The 17,743-nt window shown below is 33.4% G+C and overlaps 1 protein-coding gene and 1 long non-coding RNA gene across 2 annotated transcripts; one reads left to right on the forward strand and one right to left on the reverse strand.

Moving 5' to 3' along the window:
* The first annotated feature begins 2,661 nt into the window (after positions 1–2,661).
* On the forward strand, positions 2,662–3,676 carry LOC7492377 (uncharacterized). Its single transcript, XR_002984303.2, has 2 exons — positions 2,662–3,078; positions 3,182–3,676. It is a non-coding gene; the product is annotated as an uncharacterized LOC7492377 (long non-coding RNA).
* Positions 3,677–5,523: 1,847 nt separating this feature from the next.
* LOC7460750 (BTB/POZ domain-containing protein At1g67900) lies at positions 5,524–9,492 on the reverse strand. Its single transcript, XM_006378180.3, has 5 exons — positions 9,237–9,492; positions 8,452–8,709; positions 8,286–8,355; positions 6,918–8,180; positions 5,524–6,316 (listed from the first exon to the last, which is right to left on the reverse strand). The coding sequence occupies exons 2-5, from the start codon at positions 8,508–8,510 to the stop codon at positions 5,822–5,824; spliced, it is 1,887 nt and encodes a 628-aa protein (XP_006378242.1). The 5' UTR covers positions 8,511–8,709; positions 9,237–9,492; the 3' UTR covers positions 5,524–5,821.
* Positions 9,493–17,743: the final 8,251 nt, after the last annotated feature.

The following is a 17,743-nucleotide window of genomic DNA, read 5'->3' on the forward strand; positions in this document are numbered from 1 at the left end:
TCATACCCATAGTGGAGCACGAGCAACATAACTAGTACCATATATTCATAAAAAAGATTCTTTCTCCTCTTTTCAGGCTCATATAGTGGGATATTTAAGGATTGTTTGGTATTGTGATAGCTTTTGTTTTTTGTCCAACTATAGAGAAAAAATTGTTTTGTTAGCCAAATAACTTCTGTGTTTTGCATTGGATCTCACACAATTGCGTTTCAAACCTTAGTTTTGTAGAAGCTAAAATAACTTGCTTTTCATTCACGGAGAACTATTTTTTATTTATTTTTCATGCAAAAACCTATCTCATGACAATTTTAACCAAACATATATTTTTAAAACTTATTTTTTTTTAAACTATAACTGAAAGTGTTTTTCTTAAACCTATTTTTTTAAACAGCAAAAGATATCATATGTCAAAAATAATGTTTTAAAGGAGCAAACATAAATAGTTATGACTAATAAAAGGGTTTTTGTGTTGTTGTGGGATCATTAAAATTAAGTTTGATAAAATTTTAAATTTATGGAGATTTTTGTTGGAAAATTTATTAAATATAGTTGATAGGTATATTTGAAGCAAATTAAAAATGGGATCCTCTCACTTTTTAGGTTAAAAAATTGTTGGAATTTAATTTCTAATATAAGTTCTTTAACATGAAACATTAAAATATCTTTATTATGGGTGAATGAGAAATTAATTCTGATGATTATCAAAATTAATTGTTTAACTTTTTAGCTCCTAAACTCTACTATAAAAAAGGGTTTGTGAGGAGGAAGAGTTCGAAAGAAGTTTTTATAGAGTTTTACACACTTTTCCTTACCTTATTTTTATTATTTTGTTCTTTTTTCTTGCTTTGATTTTTCTTTCAAATCTAGATCTTAGGTTCACTTTATTGAGAAAAAATTGAGTTTGTTTTACTTTGGTTTAAAGATCTTATTTAGAAATGCATCTACACCAAAGTGTTGAAATCTTGGAAGACATATAACAAACATCTTATTTGCTCAAGTGATGAGAAATAAAGGTTCAAATGACAAAGGGTCCATCATTGACAATAACAAAATTTTATTACTTGCAATAAGTAATTACCTTTGTTTGTTTTAATTTAAGCATAATTATTTTTAGTATGTATACTAGGGTTTTAATTTTATATTAATTACAAGTTTGAATACATGATTAATATGCATGCTATTATTATTTTTTATTATATTTATACTGAAAGCATGTTTAACATGAATTTTATTTTTACTTGTTTATAAATTTAAAATAATTTTCCAAAAGTAGTACACTAAAATCCACTCCTAAAATGTTTATGGTTTATTAGAATTACGTTAAAAGAATTAATTTTTTAAAGTTTTTACGAGTTTATTTGTGTTCGAACCACATGAATTTTGGGGTGATTGGCCGTTGCCTATTTCTCTAATCCCTCTGTGTTTTTTTAATACAATGAAAATCCAGGCCAGCCCAATTAGCGCATATGCTGTTTTATGGACATCTGCGATGTGTTTGAGGCCCATAGTCCGGCCTGAAGGCTGTTTACACTGATCGGAGAAAATGGTCCCTTCCTTCCTTGTCCTTCGTAACTGGGCTTGCGGATTATATGACTTTAGTTCAATGGGAGAGTTGATTATTAAAACTTAAGTCTTACGTTGTTTAACAAAGTTAATTAGGCAATCCTCGTAGTTTCAAGACCTATTCTCTTACCCCTAATATTCTTAAATATGTTAGTATTTTAGTCCTTTTCTCAACTCCATGTTCTTTTCTAATCTATTTTATTTTTTATTTCTTGAAAAAATAAAAGAAGAAGAAGAAGCAATGATATAAGAAGAATAGATTTGGAAAAAAAAAATACTTTATAACCAAGAGATTAGTAAACCAAGGATGGCCAATATTGGTCAAATAAGAATTAATTTGTTTCATTACTTATTTAAATCTTATTATTAAAATCTTTTTATAATTGAATAAAAAAATAATTAGTTTTTATAAACTCAATGGACTGAGTTAGAATTAACTCTTGGCCATAAACAAACTAGCTTCATATCTGAGTTTTACAAGAAAGCTGGTAGGAAAGATTTTCCTTTTCTCTTCATCAAAGTCCTAAAATATGGAAGGTTAGTCGTCGGCCTAACTCTCAATAATGTTGCTTTTGTTTTGATATAAATAGTGGTTCATTCAAGAAAAAAAATAGGGTTTTTGGAGATAACATAATCATATGTTACAAAATCAAGAAAAAAGATAAAGTAATTAATTACATACATTACCTTTTAATTTGATGGTTTAGATTAAAAAAAAAAAAAACAAGAAAGAAGTGTTAGAGAATAATATAAATTATATCTTAAAATTTTATCTAATAGTTTAAGCTATTAGGTCGAGATGGTTTTTTGATATGGTATCAGAGCCATAATAACCGAGTAGTCACGAATTCGAATCTCACAATCCCTATTTATTTGATAAAAACTAAGCACAAAATAATATACGTTCATACAAATTTTAAGTTCAAAAAACTTTTATTTATAAAAAAAAATTAGAGAATAATATAAATTATATATTAAAACTTTTCTCATAACTTAAATTTTTAAATTGAATTGATTCTTTCATGAACAACTCACACAACTAACATAAATCCATGCATGAACACTCAACAGTGGAACAAAAGTCATAAACGGGTTCTGGTAAAAGAGATAAGCTAGTTGACATCCACGAGAATGTCTGCCAGTTGCACTGATAATGGGGACCCTCAAAGAGATTTTTCAGTGGCATGAATCATGACTCAAAGTAAACATACAGAGAGGAAGAAGATAAAAAGGAGATTAGCTAATGGCGGGATACTGTGGTCATCCTATTGATGACATGTTCTTTTCTAGAGTGGTTGATGCATTAAGAAAAGTTACCCTACCTAAATGCAGGTGGGGCATTGATGGAGATGATTAGCATACCCGTGAAATGAAAAAAGGAGAGATATATCATGTCCTTCTACAGGTTTTAAAAACACAGTCCATAACCCATCACCTTTCCTATCTTTATCCATTTCAATCTCTTAGCTTCTTCCATTTTTCAGTTTTCAATCCTCAATCTTCATTCAGTAGTAGGTAAATAATCAGAGAATCCTTTGGAGGTTCAAGCACTCAACATTTCTTTTATATACCGAGTCTTGTTACCTTCTTGTGTTTGATTATATGGTATTGACTTAAGCCTGCAGGACCCAAAGGATGGAGAGTGGACAAATGGTCAACAAGGGCATGAAGGTAGAGAATCCATCAGAGACTGAAAGCATGTCAAGTGGTGGCACAAAGTTTACTTCAGGGTTTCAAAGACAGACAGGCGCTTCAAAGAGTAATTGCTTATGCTCTCCAACCTCCCATGCTGGTTCTTTCCGGTGCAGGTTACACCGTTCCCCGAGCCTTCAACGAACCAAAAGCATTGACTCTGCATCTCTGAGAGACTCAGAAACTAATATCAACACGACAGCTGATGATACTAGTAATGCACACAATTGAGTCCCAGTAATTCACATGAACGTATTGAATGTACTGTAAGTGTGCTAGCTGTTGCTACCTGCGGTTGTTTGCTAGCTGTTGCTACCTGCGGTTGTTTGCTAGCATGTATATTGTCTTGGAGGTGTACATCTGCTATTTTCTTTGTTTTTGTTTCCTCTTGTATAAGTAAAATGTTACCTATTTCTATCTCTTTCGCTTCTCTCCTTCAGATCAGGAACAGAAAAAGGTTTTGCCAGTAGTTGATTAATGTCTTTTTACTAGAGGTGAGCCTAGAAGCTGATTTGGTAAATGAACTTATTAGGATTGCAAGGAACGAGACTTACTACCAACAGAAGTTTTTATTACTGTCGGTCTCCAGGCTATACATCAACGTTTTCTAGAGATTCTAATCAGATTGAAGAACCACTGTTGTTAACCAACATTAGCAGTGTGGCCAACACGAATCAATCAATCCCATGTTTTATTTGAACACTAGCTAGCCCTCAATTCATCCTTGTTGTATAATTTGAATTTTAATCTGTGACGTACTAACGATTGAAGTGTTTTGCTCAAGCTTAAAAGATTAATGTGCGTGTCTAGATCTGATCAGTGTATTAATAAGTTAAGCTTTCACCAAGGGACTCTATACATAGATTATAGAGATCTACCTTTTTCCTCTAAAGTGAAATTCTGTCAGCAAATGGTGTGCTAGGGAGAAAAGAAAAGAAAAGGTAGATGAAATGATCCAAACACCTGGTATCATCAGCAGAGAATTTAAAAAATAAACAAGACCTGGAAAGTCAAAAAAACATTGGAGGCTTCATTTGAGGCTCGAGCTCAGTACCCTCTAAGTGCAGCATGGTGCTGGCCACACAGTGACTCAAGAAATCTCCACCTTTTAATATCAAATTGATTTGACATGAAGACATCTGACTACCAAGAAAGACCCCACGCACTTACATGATCACTAATAATTGCACAGCCTGTAAAATATTTGAAAGAGTACTACTGAAACCTGATTCTGTGAGCAGCGGTGAGAATGTAGACATGTAAGGAAGCCCAAGTACAGGTAGTTTAAATGGAAAAACGAGCATAAGTTATGGAGTCTTAACCTCAAATTAATATAGAAGTTTTAAGTCATGAAGTACAAGCATTACATTTTCGACTTTGGTCCTCCCACCTAAAGTTTATTTGGCATATGAAATCTAGCAGGTATGCGGCTGTTAGTTTATTTGATCATGAATGGTTAGGAATGGATGATAATGGCGATCCCTAAGGTCTTCGTTACACTCATAATTAGAGATTGGAATGGCCAGACAGAATCAATGATTTCTCCATTTACCTGTTTCAATTTCAAATGTTACCTTGAGCAATTAACAAGCAACATGCTCTGTTGTGGAAATGAAAATACCAGACAAAAAAATCGAGTTAAAAAATAAAGTATGATGTAAAAGGCGTTCGCTGTTGCTTGAAAACAGAAAGGTTATTGAGAAAAGCTATAATGACAATAATGGAAGCAATCATGATGACAACAATGATGGCCATACCATTGCTGATCTCTAACTGACCTGCCTTGAAAAGTTCTGCCTAACCCTTTTACCAGGTAGAGAGATGTGTTTAATTTCCAGCATGCAGTCGCTGTCCACTATCATGGTCGACAGCAGTAGAATAATTCCTTTGATTACAAACTGAATTATAGTTAACCAACCTCTAAACCTCCAAAGAAAGAAGGAAATCTATCACCACTTTTGACACTATAATCCAATCTAAGTGATTTTGCTTGTATCAGGCTTCTTGTATCTTGTAATTGGTCACTCGCTTCTTCTTGACATTTTCTGTCCATCATGGGCAGGACTTGAAGCTTGACAAGTCATCCTTGTATGGTGACAGGCAAACTCTTTATATTATATTTAATCCTAATTTCAATTCTGTTTAATCCAACGAAATCCCAACAGATACATAATGGCTAAAAACAAAAGAATAAGATATAATGACAGACAAGAATAAGGAAAACTAGTTGCAATTAATTAACAGGTGAGAATCCAGTGGGATGAAAGGAGACAAAAGTAGATGTTGCAGATTTATGGACGCAAATCAAGAAAATTGGTCCCAGAATTGATGTTCTACAAGTAATTAAGAGTCTTCTTTCTTCCAGTTCCCATAATGAGATCAGCCAGGAGATTAATTTTCCTCATGTCCTCAAAATTTTCTTTCTTATTATATTAGATTACATCACCATTAGAATTTTTTTTCTTTCTGAGCTACAAAGTACAAGGCATTTCAGAAGAGCAAAACAAGAAAGATAGTGTATAAGTTGCACTTTAAATTACCATCTGCTTCTGGAAGTAAACAAAATTCAATTTTTTTCACTGGAATTTCTATTCATGGACAGCAACTTACTGAACATCCTTTTCGGTCTCGTAGGAAGAGCGCAGAAAGCCTTAAACTTGGAACTCCTCCCTAGTCCATCTGATTGCAGATCACTTACATCTAATTCATCTTCAGCCATTTTCATCCTTAGTGTTGACACCTTAGATTTTGGTGATTTGAAGCCTGAGACACTCCATTGGTCATCTGCTTGAATGCTAGTAGTTGTGCTTAATGCAGCTGTTGGCCTTGATGGATCAATATTATGTGCAGCAAGTAGTGCTTTGATGTTGCTAGGCAGCTCAGTGACTTTGCCACCACCCATGGCTGCTCTAGCTTGCTCAAAGAAGAGAACTTGTACCACCACCCTCAGTGGGAGTAACTCATTCTGCGCAGCATGCATGCAGGCTTCGACCGATAGTTTCTTGCAGTCTAGGGCTCTGCACAACCGTTTTCTTTCACTCTTGTTTAGGTCTGGATGTGCCTGGATGTTCGACCATGAAAATTGTGACCATGCACCCATCTTAAAATTTGCTAATATGCATAAGGTAGGAGGTCTAATTCATCTTTTTTTATTTTTCCAATTATCAAAAGAAAAAAGAAAAAAGAAAAACGAATCCCTTCACCAGTCTTGGACATTAAAGATGACTATGATTTTTACCCAGAGATTAACTGTCTAGACGTTAAGAAGAGATGCTATATGGTATAAAGTACAGGAAACATGACATGAAGGCAACAAAAGGCAACCACAAATTTACTGTAATCGACTGCTGGCAACAGAGTGGTTCATGCTGAATTTGTTTTTTTTTTTTTAGTGATAAATTCCATGCTAAATTAGTCTGGTCAGCCTAATCCTAACTGCCAATAACTTGTGAGCTTGACATATCCTGAGGTCAAGAGAGTTGGTTATCTACCAGACAACGGGGACCTACATCCTAGAATTTGATAGTGAAATAAGCCTAGAAATTAAAGTGATAGTGAAATATGTCCTAACATTCAACTGCCATGAAGAATATTCATGATCAAGCCTTGATTTGGGTTATGGTTAATTTTGCAGACTAACAAGCTATCAATCTGTTATTTACCTTGAGATAAATGTCAATGGCTCTGTAGAGATCATCATGATCAAGCCTTGAGAAATCTGGAATGGCCTCAGCAAGTGTAATGAATTTCGAAAGAGGTAAATTCACGTCTCGGGCAATCTCTTGAAGATAACCATCCACAAGCTTAGCCACCTTCAACTTTGAGCTATGTGATGCTGAAGAAGACCTCCTCCTCTCTTGAAACTCCAAGTCAATATTCTCTGCTGACCGAGACCTCCTCCTTTCAAACCCCAGCTTGGATCTTGGAGGGCTGGTGGGAGGACTCTGCCCGTGTAACATGAACTGCTCCAATATGGTGATGACCAAGTCTACATCATACACTGTATCATTTGCAAGTGAGATGGAGGGTATTAACAGATCCCTTACTGTTGCTTCCTCTAATTGAAGTGCCGCTCTTCTGGTCAATTCCATCTTTGAAGATGAGGAGCCATTGAGAATATTGGCTGCTTTCAAAAGTTTGAGAAGGAAACTGCAAGTTACAGCACCTTTCTCTGCTGGGAGTAAGCTTACTATTGTTTCTAGAAACAGCCTATGCTTTGAAGTTGTCTCGTTGGTCGAGTCTGAATCCGAGTCAGATCCTACTTGCTTATTAAAATTTCGTTCTCTTGATATGTTAGGTAGCCATCGAGCTGCGTAGATTTTCAAGGCCTCCCCAATGAGGTTAGATGGTATCTTTCCACCGGATTTAACTGCCATCATGGTTCTCCAATATAGGTCTATGCCTAATTCGGCCATATCTTCAGCCCACCAACCTTTGCTTGCTGGTTTAAGCCTCTGGCTCTCTGCTCCATTACAAGACACATCATCCCTTTCCCTTCTAGAGTAACTATGCGACAAACTCACCTTTGAGGGATGAGTTAAGACTTTAGAGGCAATAGCTTCAATGCATCTGCTTGTAATTCCAAGGTCTTCTGACCACAAAGGAAATGCTTTGGTGCTCTGTAGAGTGACAATAGCATCTTTCCACCCATGAAGTAGGCAAGAAGTGAAGAAAACTTCAAGCTTGTATATTAGGTTCCCCTTCTCAACATCCTCTGTCATCTGCAGGTAATCGGCCGCACATCTCGCTGCAACAATGTTGTAGGCACTAATAGTGATTGTAATACCATAACAGAACTTTGCGCAGAGTTCAAATGCCTCAACCCCACCGGGAAAATCAGGGAGCTGGACTATTTGGTGTTGTGAGGATTCAGGGGATTCAGAGCATAGTCTCTGTAGGCGCAAACACTTGGAAAGAAGAGGAAACTGCACAAATCAGCATAAGGATTACTGAGATTATAATCCAATTGAAGTGGAGGAATAGATGCCATGAGCAATATCTTTTGTTCTAGAAAACTTATGGAGCTTTACCTTGTGAAGCAAATATCTACTTCCAGTCACTTGAACTATAAGGTCACTAGAAACTTCAGAGGAGACAGACCTGCATTGCGAAATTAAATTACTCACAACTTTCCTTCAAAATATATGTAATCTGACATTATCTGCATCCTGTTGAATGGCTCATAGTTATTTTTACCTGACAGCCTCAGCAGTGTAGAAGGTGTCCGGTCGGGATCCGAGTTTCATAAACTTCATGACTAATCCTTTTGATTTTCTTCTTGATTATATGTTCATCAATTTGCTTTATAGGTATAGTTGAATCAGATATACCTAACTCCTTCACCAACATAAGCTTCCCATTCAATGCAGGCGAAGCTCCAAAAGGTTTCCTTCTTCAACAGCAAGCAAAAGATGTTCTCAGAAGAAGGCAGAACTCAATAATACAACCTGCTTCCTGTATATAGTTTCACTACTACTTAGCACACCGACAAGTTCTCAACCCAGACAATCAAGAGCTTTAATTTTCATAAATTCAAGAAAAAAGAGAAAGGAAACAGATATAATTTTCTTGGAGGAGAATGGATATGCTAGAACAAAAGAATACCAAGAGCTTTTATTGTGGGTGTGATACCAATATCTGTGCGTGTGTATATATATATAGAACTACCACTTGCATAAATTTTCCATAAAGAAGCAAACCCAGAAGATCAAACACTCCAAAGTCTATGTCCTTCCAGTCAAATTCTGTACCCCATATGATTTTGACATGCAACCAAAGAATCAAAGTGCTGCAATCCCATCAAGATCAGATATACCTCAAACATAGTAAAAAGAAAAAGAAGAAAAAAGAAAAAAAGCACCGAACCCCAGATTGTAGAATAAGTTTACAAATTAAGAATGCACATCAGTGTTACTTTGCTTTAAGTAGAAGGAGCATGCTACGTATTAATAAAGAATGGTTGAAAGATATAAGATTGCAACCTGAAATCTAATGTTCTTCTTGATATGCTCAAACAAGTATAAGCTGCCAATCATATACAGCAAGACAGACAGAAAGGACCTGAAATATTAAAATCTATGAAGTAAAATACTAATGTTTTTTTGTAGCTAGAACAGGAAGGCGGAGAGTTTTAAGGCTTATTTTCCATGGACATGCCAGCGTGCAATGAGAAAAGGCGACGCCCACGTGCTTATCCTGCGCCCACTTGTGCCCCTCTCTCATCATTCCCCCAAAATTCTATTTTTTCTTACAGGGCCTCCTCTTTGATTATTTTAGTCGAACACTATTTTATACGCAACATCGTTCGTACGCCTCTCAAATTCCATTATTAATACCCCGAAAGGAAAACTATTGTTAAATAAAATAAAAATAAGAAGAACTGTTTAAATGAATTGTGTTAAAGCATGAGGAAAAATAAGTTAAAAAAAATACAAAGCTTATGTTTGTTTTGCGAAAATATATTTTCCATGTAAAATATTTTTCAATATTTAATTTAAAAAACATCTTATTGTTAAATATTTTATATATAATATTTTCAACAGTGATGGTGATAAAATAATAATGGAAGTAGTAGTAAGTAGGGTCGTGGTAGTGGAGGAGGTGGTGGTAAAAGAGATGACGGTGAAATGATAGTGGTAAAAAAAAGAAGGAGATGATGAGATGGTGGTGGTGATAGAGAAGAAGATGATGGTGAAAGAAAAGGTAATGGTGAAGGAGGAGGTGACGATGGTAATGAGATGGAGGTGATAATTAACATAATTGGATAATATTATAAGTAAATTACTATTTGTAAAATATTTTATAGAATTTTATGAGTTAAAAATATTTTCTTATAAATGAACTATATTTGAAGATTGATGTAAAATATTTTATATTAACTAATTTTTCTATAAAATATTTTACAAAAAATAAACACAAGAAAATATATTTTAGAAATAAACACAGAAAAATCTAGAAAATATTTTACACAAAACAAACATATTCTAAAAGAAAAAAGGATAGTTCATCACTAATCACTATCGTTGTTGGGTAACCATTTTCTCTTTTGTTTTTTTTTATTTCAATTATATTATAGAACTGGTTTTTAGAATTGAGATGATTCATTGAATTTTAATTTTAATTTTAATTATTAAACCCGACTCAAATATCAAGTTGTATTGAGAAATTTAAAACATGAAACTTAACTTGGATTAAATTTTAATCTGAATTGGAAAAAAAATCTAATTAAATCTAATTAATTATGATTTTATTTGCTTGTTAACCTCAACTAGGAACATATTTTTTTAGTAAAATACAAAATAATATGGTTTAGATAAAAAAAAAAAATTATTGATTCAAGTAGAATCGATGACACGGTTATCCAATTGTTTTTTGGGATGAGATTTAGGCCGAAAAATGTATAGTTGTAATCACTTCATTCATTCATTCACATCGTTAACGAGGTGTTCACAAATATATATATTATTAATGAACAATAAAAATGCCCTTTTGTTTTACTTAGAAGAATTTTGCTAACATTTATTGCATGATGGTCCATGACCATGAAACCTTCGAATGTTATTGGTGTGAAATGAAGAACCCTATCGTTTCACTTGTCTGCAGAGTTATGTTCATCAGACGAGGCAAGGGAAGGCTCTTGGGTCGTATTTTGGGCGGCTAAGAGCTATTCAAAACAGTTGTTTTTAAAATATTTTTAACTCGAAAATATATTTTAATTTTTTTTTTTTTGCAATGTATTTACAACTTTTTTTCTTTGACGTTCAAAGTTATTATTGAGATTCATGGGAACATGGGCCATAGTTGATTGATGTAGCAAACCTACGAATGATGATCAGCATATGATGTTAGTAGGGTGGAAGCCTTCAGGCTTCAACTCTTGCACTTGGCCAATATAGCAGGAGTGGTACTGGAATTGTTGTTTATCTATCTAAAGTTAACAACAAAACCAACGAATCATATGAATATTGTGATTAATTTAGAGAACTGGGTCAGCTTCTAAAAACCCCATCAATTCTTGCCTAAGCTATGTATAGGCATTCGGCAACCCCACATACCTTGTTGAGTCAAATAACCTGGTTTTCCAGCTAAACTGAAATTATTGAGAGGTGTTTTTTTAGCAGACTTTCTGTCCTCGTCTTGCTGCTTGATTGCTCATAAATAGGAGAAGATACCCTTTATGGGGTTTACAATGACGAGATAGGCATCGAGATTTGAACATTATGAAAGCAAAAGTAAAAATATGGAGAGGAAAACTCTTTCACAAGCACTACGCAATTTTGATTAATTATAAGAGGGAATTAGCAAAGATAATCCAGAATCTCTATCCTTTTTCAAAAAGCCCGCTTTGACATGGTCCACCCCCAATATCCCTCCCTCGTCTTGGAATTACACGCCTAATGAAAAAACAAAGGAAAGAAAACACACACCCAAGAATCCCTAGTAGGCATGTTTCCTTTGGGTCTCGATGAAATTACTGAAAGTGTGTCAAACTTTTGTATATCATCCAAATCTTCTGGGCCTTCCTCTTGGCAATCAGACAACATATAGGTTAGTTGGGTTACGGTCTTAAAGAACTGGACATGTCAAATATTGGTGATGTCTTGAAGATTGTCTACCAAATGTTACACAAAATCTGTGCATGATCACTAGGGAGATAAGACCCGACCTGTGCTGGCTTAATCAATGTCCGCAAGAGACCAGGACCCGAACCCCGTGGTGGCTCGATCAGCAGGCCAGCCTCTTTGGACTTTGGAGTGGCAATCTTGATATTTCACAAGTGGGTGGAGGGTAAAGTTGTGGCATCATGTGGTGTTGGGTACAGTTAAAAAAGCAGTGGGCATAACTTGATGTCAACTAAACGTAGGAAAGGGGCTGATTCACAAATGCTGCCTGTAATGGTCCTTCTCCATGCTACCCAACGGGGTGGCCAGCAGACAATGGTCTCTTTTTTGGGACCCACCTTGGGACCCATGAGTTTTCTTTTTCCTGGTGGACCCACTGTGCCTTTCGAATACAGGTTGGGACGCTTTACAGTTTGCATACAGATTTGATCGGACTTGACCTCCGGCCTGTCTCGAGTCTCCAGCAAGCTATTTATTTTCTCTCATCTTCCATTAGCGAAGTGAGTGTTTGCTACTTGATAACTGATGTTTTCGGATAGTTTATTATTTAAAAATATATTATAATAATAATTTTTTGTATTAATATATTAAAATAATTTAAAAATATTAAAATAAAAAAAAATTATTTTTAAAAAAAAACACAGTTACACCACAATACCAAATAAATAAGAAAACTGAAGTCTTTAATGAGATTATAGGTTTCATTTAGGATTGCAGCTAGAATATTCTTGAATATATTTTAGATTTAAATTAATTTTTTTTAATGTTTTTGAATCGTTTCATGTAAAAAATAAATTTTAAAAATTAAAAAATTCTATTTTAATATATTTTCAAATAAAAAATATTTAAAAAATAATTTTTATCTCAAATAAGATATATCCACATACTCAAGAAATCACCCCTAGACGAAAAAAAATCAGAAAAAAAAAAACACAGTGACCCACTTGTTAATATATCTTGAAAGGAATAAAAATGTAATTTAATAGAGGATAAAGGGTGGGGAAACAGAGTAGAAGAGAGCATGATGACATGATAGCCTTCTCTTTATTCTTCCTGCATAAGCATGAAACCTTCAAATTAATTAAGAAAATATAACTTATTAGAGACAGCATGTAATTCAAATTATTTCACTAATAATATTCAGACTGTTGGACTAGACACTTCATAATTATTCACATGGATTAACCCGCTTGATTTGGTGCACTGAATCCATCTTGAGTTGGATTTAATGTTGAGTTTTGTTTTAACTGGCATATGATTTTTTTTATTTTACTTTTTAAATTTTATTTTTAATGTTAAGTGTTTATTGAATTTTATTATTTAATATTAATTTTATTATAAATCATTTTTTATATTTTTTATCATATAATAAAATAAAAATAAAAAACTAATTCAATTCAATGGAATCCATAACTCGAATTGCAGACTTAACTAGTTGATTAGGTAGTTGACTAGATGAACTCAACCTGTTTTTTTTTTTTTTTCATTTGATTTTTCTTCCTGTGACCTAATATCACATCAGAATAATTTTTATATAATTTAATTTAAAATTCAGTTTAAACAAATAATTAATTTTAAAAATTTTAAGTTGGAATTGTTATATCGAGTTTAAAATCAATGTAAATTTTTTTTTTGAAAATCTAAATATTATTTCTTTTTATGATCCACACAAACATTTTTAATCCAAGAATAAACCAGTTAAATCTAAGCACTCCCCTCCTAAAAACTGAAATGACAGGACTATATATTAGAAGGGCTGCAGATGCATATAGATGGACCACATGGTTATTAATCACAATTTCACATGAAGTCATTGCACGGAGGGACAGAGAAAGGAATTGTTCCTAGCTAACATAAGAAAATGTCTTTACCTTATATGGTCAAATATGAACTTGTACCATGTAGTCTGAATTACGATCACTATATATCCGTGTCATATGTTGACTCCTTGGTTAGAGATGAAAATTTTGTACGTATTAGGGCGGGCATATATACAATACAATATAAGTAGTATCTAAAAAGGGGATTAAAATCGTGTTTTTTAAAATTTTAAAAAAAATTTATTAAATTTTTTTTATATTTTTATATCGTTTTGATGTACTGAAGTTAGAATTGATTTTTAAAAATAAAAAAATATTTTAAAATAAAAAACAATTTAAAAGAACCGTTAATAGTGGCACACTAAGTAGTGAACCCCACAGCTAGGATACGACAAATTGGTCGATACTGCGTGCTGGTTATTTTGTTTTGTGTAGGATGAATTGTATCTTTCAACCTCAGAACCTCTGCAGGAACGATATATTAGCACAAATATCCGGCCATGGATGATCCAGAACTCACTTTCAGCTTTCCAAAGTGGTACCCTTTCTCATTTACTCATACATCTTGTGGGGACTTCGTGTTGCCTAATGAGTCTAATCTTAGGTAAAATTGCCAATTAAGCATCAACAGCCAGCTTACACTTTCTATTTTCTGTCCAGCCGTTATTTTGGTCTGATTTTCAGGAAAAAAAACCAGACTTTTGGTAATGGAATTTGAATGTTCAAAGATTTAGCTCTTTTCTTGGTTTCAGAGAGGACATAAAAAGGAAAAGGTTGTGGATTTTTTATGTTTAATGTGGTCGATGGGAGAGGGCTGATTAAAATTGCTGTTTTCCACTGGTTTTATTAATTTTCAAAGTTTAATTTAGTGATGATTTATGAATTATTTAATTTCCCCCTTAAATATTATTATGCCATATGACACTTCCGTTTATTTATTTTTTATTCGGTGGCATGATTTCATAGGCTCGCCATTTTATATACCAGTCCAATATCCTCATCCTCTGTCCTAAAGAAAAAATCTAGCCCTCTGTTCATATTTGCCCTTTTCATTCTAGGAATCTTTGCTTTGACCAACAAACGAGAGAGAGAGTGTCCGAAATACATTATCATTAACAAAATAAATAAAAAATAATTAAGGATAGATAACTATAAGAGGAAAAAAAATATTAAATGACATGCGGGACAACTCTTTTATGACTGGTAACCATCCATATTATAAATCCATATATCTAATAATTAAGAAAATATCCATATAAACAATATGAACTAATTAATATATATGCTGGCTGCATAGATTTTGTTTTTTTTTTTTTTTAAAAAAAATAATACAATAGAAAAGCTATGAGGTTTGTACGTATTAGGGTTCTTAAAAAAAGGAACACTAATGTCAATAATGAGCTAAGATTTAATGAATCAATCAAGTCTTTTGCCTAAATGGGAATTCAGGCTTAATTCAACAATCTCTCCTCCCGTAAAAGAGATTAATGATGATATATTTACCCTGAAACAGTCCTTTACCATCCCTTTGTCTTGTTAATGTCGAATATTAGGTGGGTTAAGGACAAGTAATGGAGGATTTCCAAGGACAATTAGTCAACAATTAAAAAAAAAGGGTAAAGAAAGCTTGAAAATCACAATTGTAGTTGGTAAATGATGAGAAAACACAACTTGTGGTTCCCCAAGTTATACCCACCTTGATCTTCATCTCCAGTTTGTCAAAGATTCGCGTGCACTGCATGGATAGGCCAGATGAGTGTGACACGACAAAAAATGCGTTTCAGCTTTAGCTTATTATTGACCGTGGAGAAAAAGGAAAAAAGAAAGTTGATATTGAGATGTTTTTGTGCATGATTAGTACTAATCCAATCATCCATGTCCCCTCCTCTTTCTTTCCTTTTTCTCATGGAATACATCCTCTTTCTTTTTATTTTAATTTCTTTTCATACGCTCGGTTAACTCCATTTGTTTTTAATTAAATTAGGGGCTTAATTAAGTTGGGTCGACAGCACACAATATTCTCATTCGGCTTCATTTTTTTTTTTAAAAAAAAAAAAGAATCCCCCCAAAAGAACAATTTATTGTCTTAATTTAGTTCTTGAGAAAATCACATTTCTTAACATATTTAAGTGTGTGTGTATATATATATATATATATATCCCGAAGGAAGGAGGAGGCAGGCATGGAGAAATGGTGCTTAATCAGTGGTGGAAATGGAGAAGCATGATAAGACGGAGTTGATGGCTTTTAATTAGGCATGGTAGAATCCCATCAAGACCTCACTAATTTTCTAGTTACATAGCTAGCATGAGTGTTCAAATTAAGATAGTATAATAGTGTGGAAAATCCTTTACTTGTTAGTCGTTAAGTAGCCCGACTAACCTTTCATAATTTAGATTGTTTCTCTCCTATAATTGGTTTTTCCCTTTCTTTTATTCATCGGTCTGGGAAAGTCGATCTTACTTAGTTAATATATATATATATATATATATATATATATATATATATATATGGATATCAATCAAAATAAAATCTTATTTTCGTAATTTATTAAGAATTCAAGATGATACCATTTAATTAAATTAGACAATCAACAAAATAAAACTCAGTTCTATTACTCGTCCATGCTTTAAAGAATAGTCGACGAGTTTTTGCTTGATTTTTTCTGGGTTAAACGAAACATGGGTCAATTGAGTTTTTAACCGTCTTACACTGTATCAATTCTCCCTCAATTTTTTTTAAAGTTTTTTATATTCTTTTTTATTTTGTCTTTCAAAGTTCAAATATTTTTAAAATTAAAACTAAATTTTATTTTTTTCATGTTTTGCCTTCTATTAGATTATCTTGTCCACACGATACTACATGTAGGTTTTGACAATCTCACTTGGTTTTGGTGGTGCTTTGTCTTTTAATATTTTTTTCATTGATTTTTTTTTTATTCATTCTTATATATATTTTAATTTTTAGGAATTAACAATATTCATTCTTATATATATTTTAATTTTTAGGAATTAACAATCATTATTTTTTTAAGTTTTCTTTCAACGATGTCAAGTCATTAATTGTTTTTCATTCTTTAAAATACGCTTGATGAGCATTGTTTTTGTAAGTTATAAAAAAGTTGGCCCGGTAGCAGCAAAACGTGAACCATCTATCTAATTCTTCACAAGTAATACAGCTCGACCATTTAAAAAAAAAAAAGTAAAATAAAAATGATGAGATATCAGTATTTCTCAAAGGTGGTATCAATTAAAATATCAATCATGCTCTTACATTATACTGATTTGTTCGGTAGTCAGGAAAGAGTATCACGGCAAGATAATAAGAGGAAAGAAAGGAATTTGTCTCTCCAATCATTTTGTTTTTACTAGAGTAATAAGCGTAATCAGCACCAATGAAATCGGAGATTATTACCACTGCTGCTAGGACATACAAACAACAAATCACTGCAGCTCGGTCGTCATTCGTAAAAAAAAGGAAAAGGAATTGACCTTCTTTTATAAATTACTGTGCTGTGGGTTGCTTCATATCAACTTTACGAACAATATTTGACGAAGATAATTAAACGATAAAGAAAAAGATAACAATGGCTGATGATCTCTGCTCTAACAGTGGCCAAGATAAACTCTACCTCGGTGGTGAGCTCATGCAGACGTGTCGTTCGAGTCTGGCTGAGCTTGCTTTATGGATATTTTCCAATCATTACGTTAGTCATAAATCACAATGCTATTGCTGATACAGTGATGTGTTCCTTCGTTTGCAAAAGGCAGTCTACAAAAGGGTACATTACACAGTGTCAAGATTAAGAATTATTTAGTATATATCAACTAAGATTTACATCGTGTCGTTTTCTTGAAGATTCTTCGAGGAAAACAAAAAACATGAAACTTGTATACTTAATCTTCGTAAGCCTGTAGGAGATTCCTACAAGGAAAGCGATTCTACGGTGTAACATGAGTTGTCTATTTTCGTTTCAGAAAGCAAGTCTTTAAGAACAGTAGGGGAATATTCAATTTTCAAGCCCTGTGTGCTACTGTGCTAGCAGCA

The sequence above is a fragment of the Populus trichocarpa genome, chromosome 10 (genome assembly GCF_000002775.5).
Source record: "Populus trichocarpa isolate Nisqually-1 chromosome 10, P.trichocarpa_v4.1, whole genome shotgun sequence".
NCBI lineage: Eukaryota > Viridiplantae > Streptophyta > Magnoliopsida > Malpighiales > Salicaceae > Populus > Populus trichocarpa.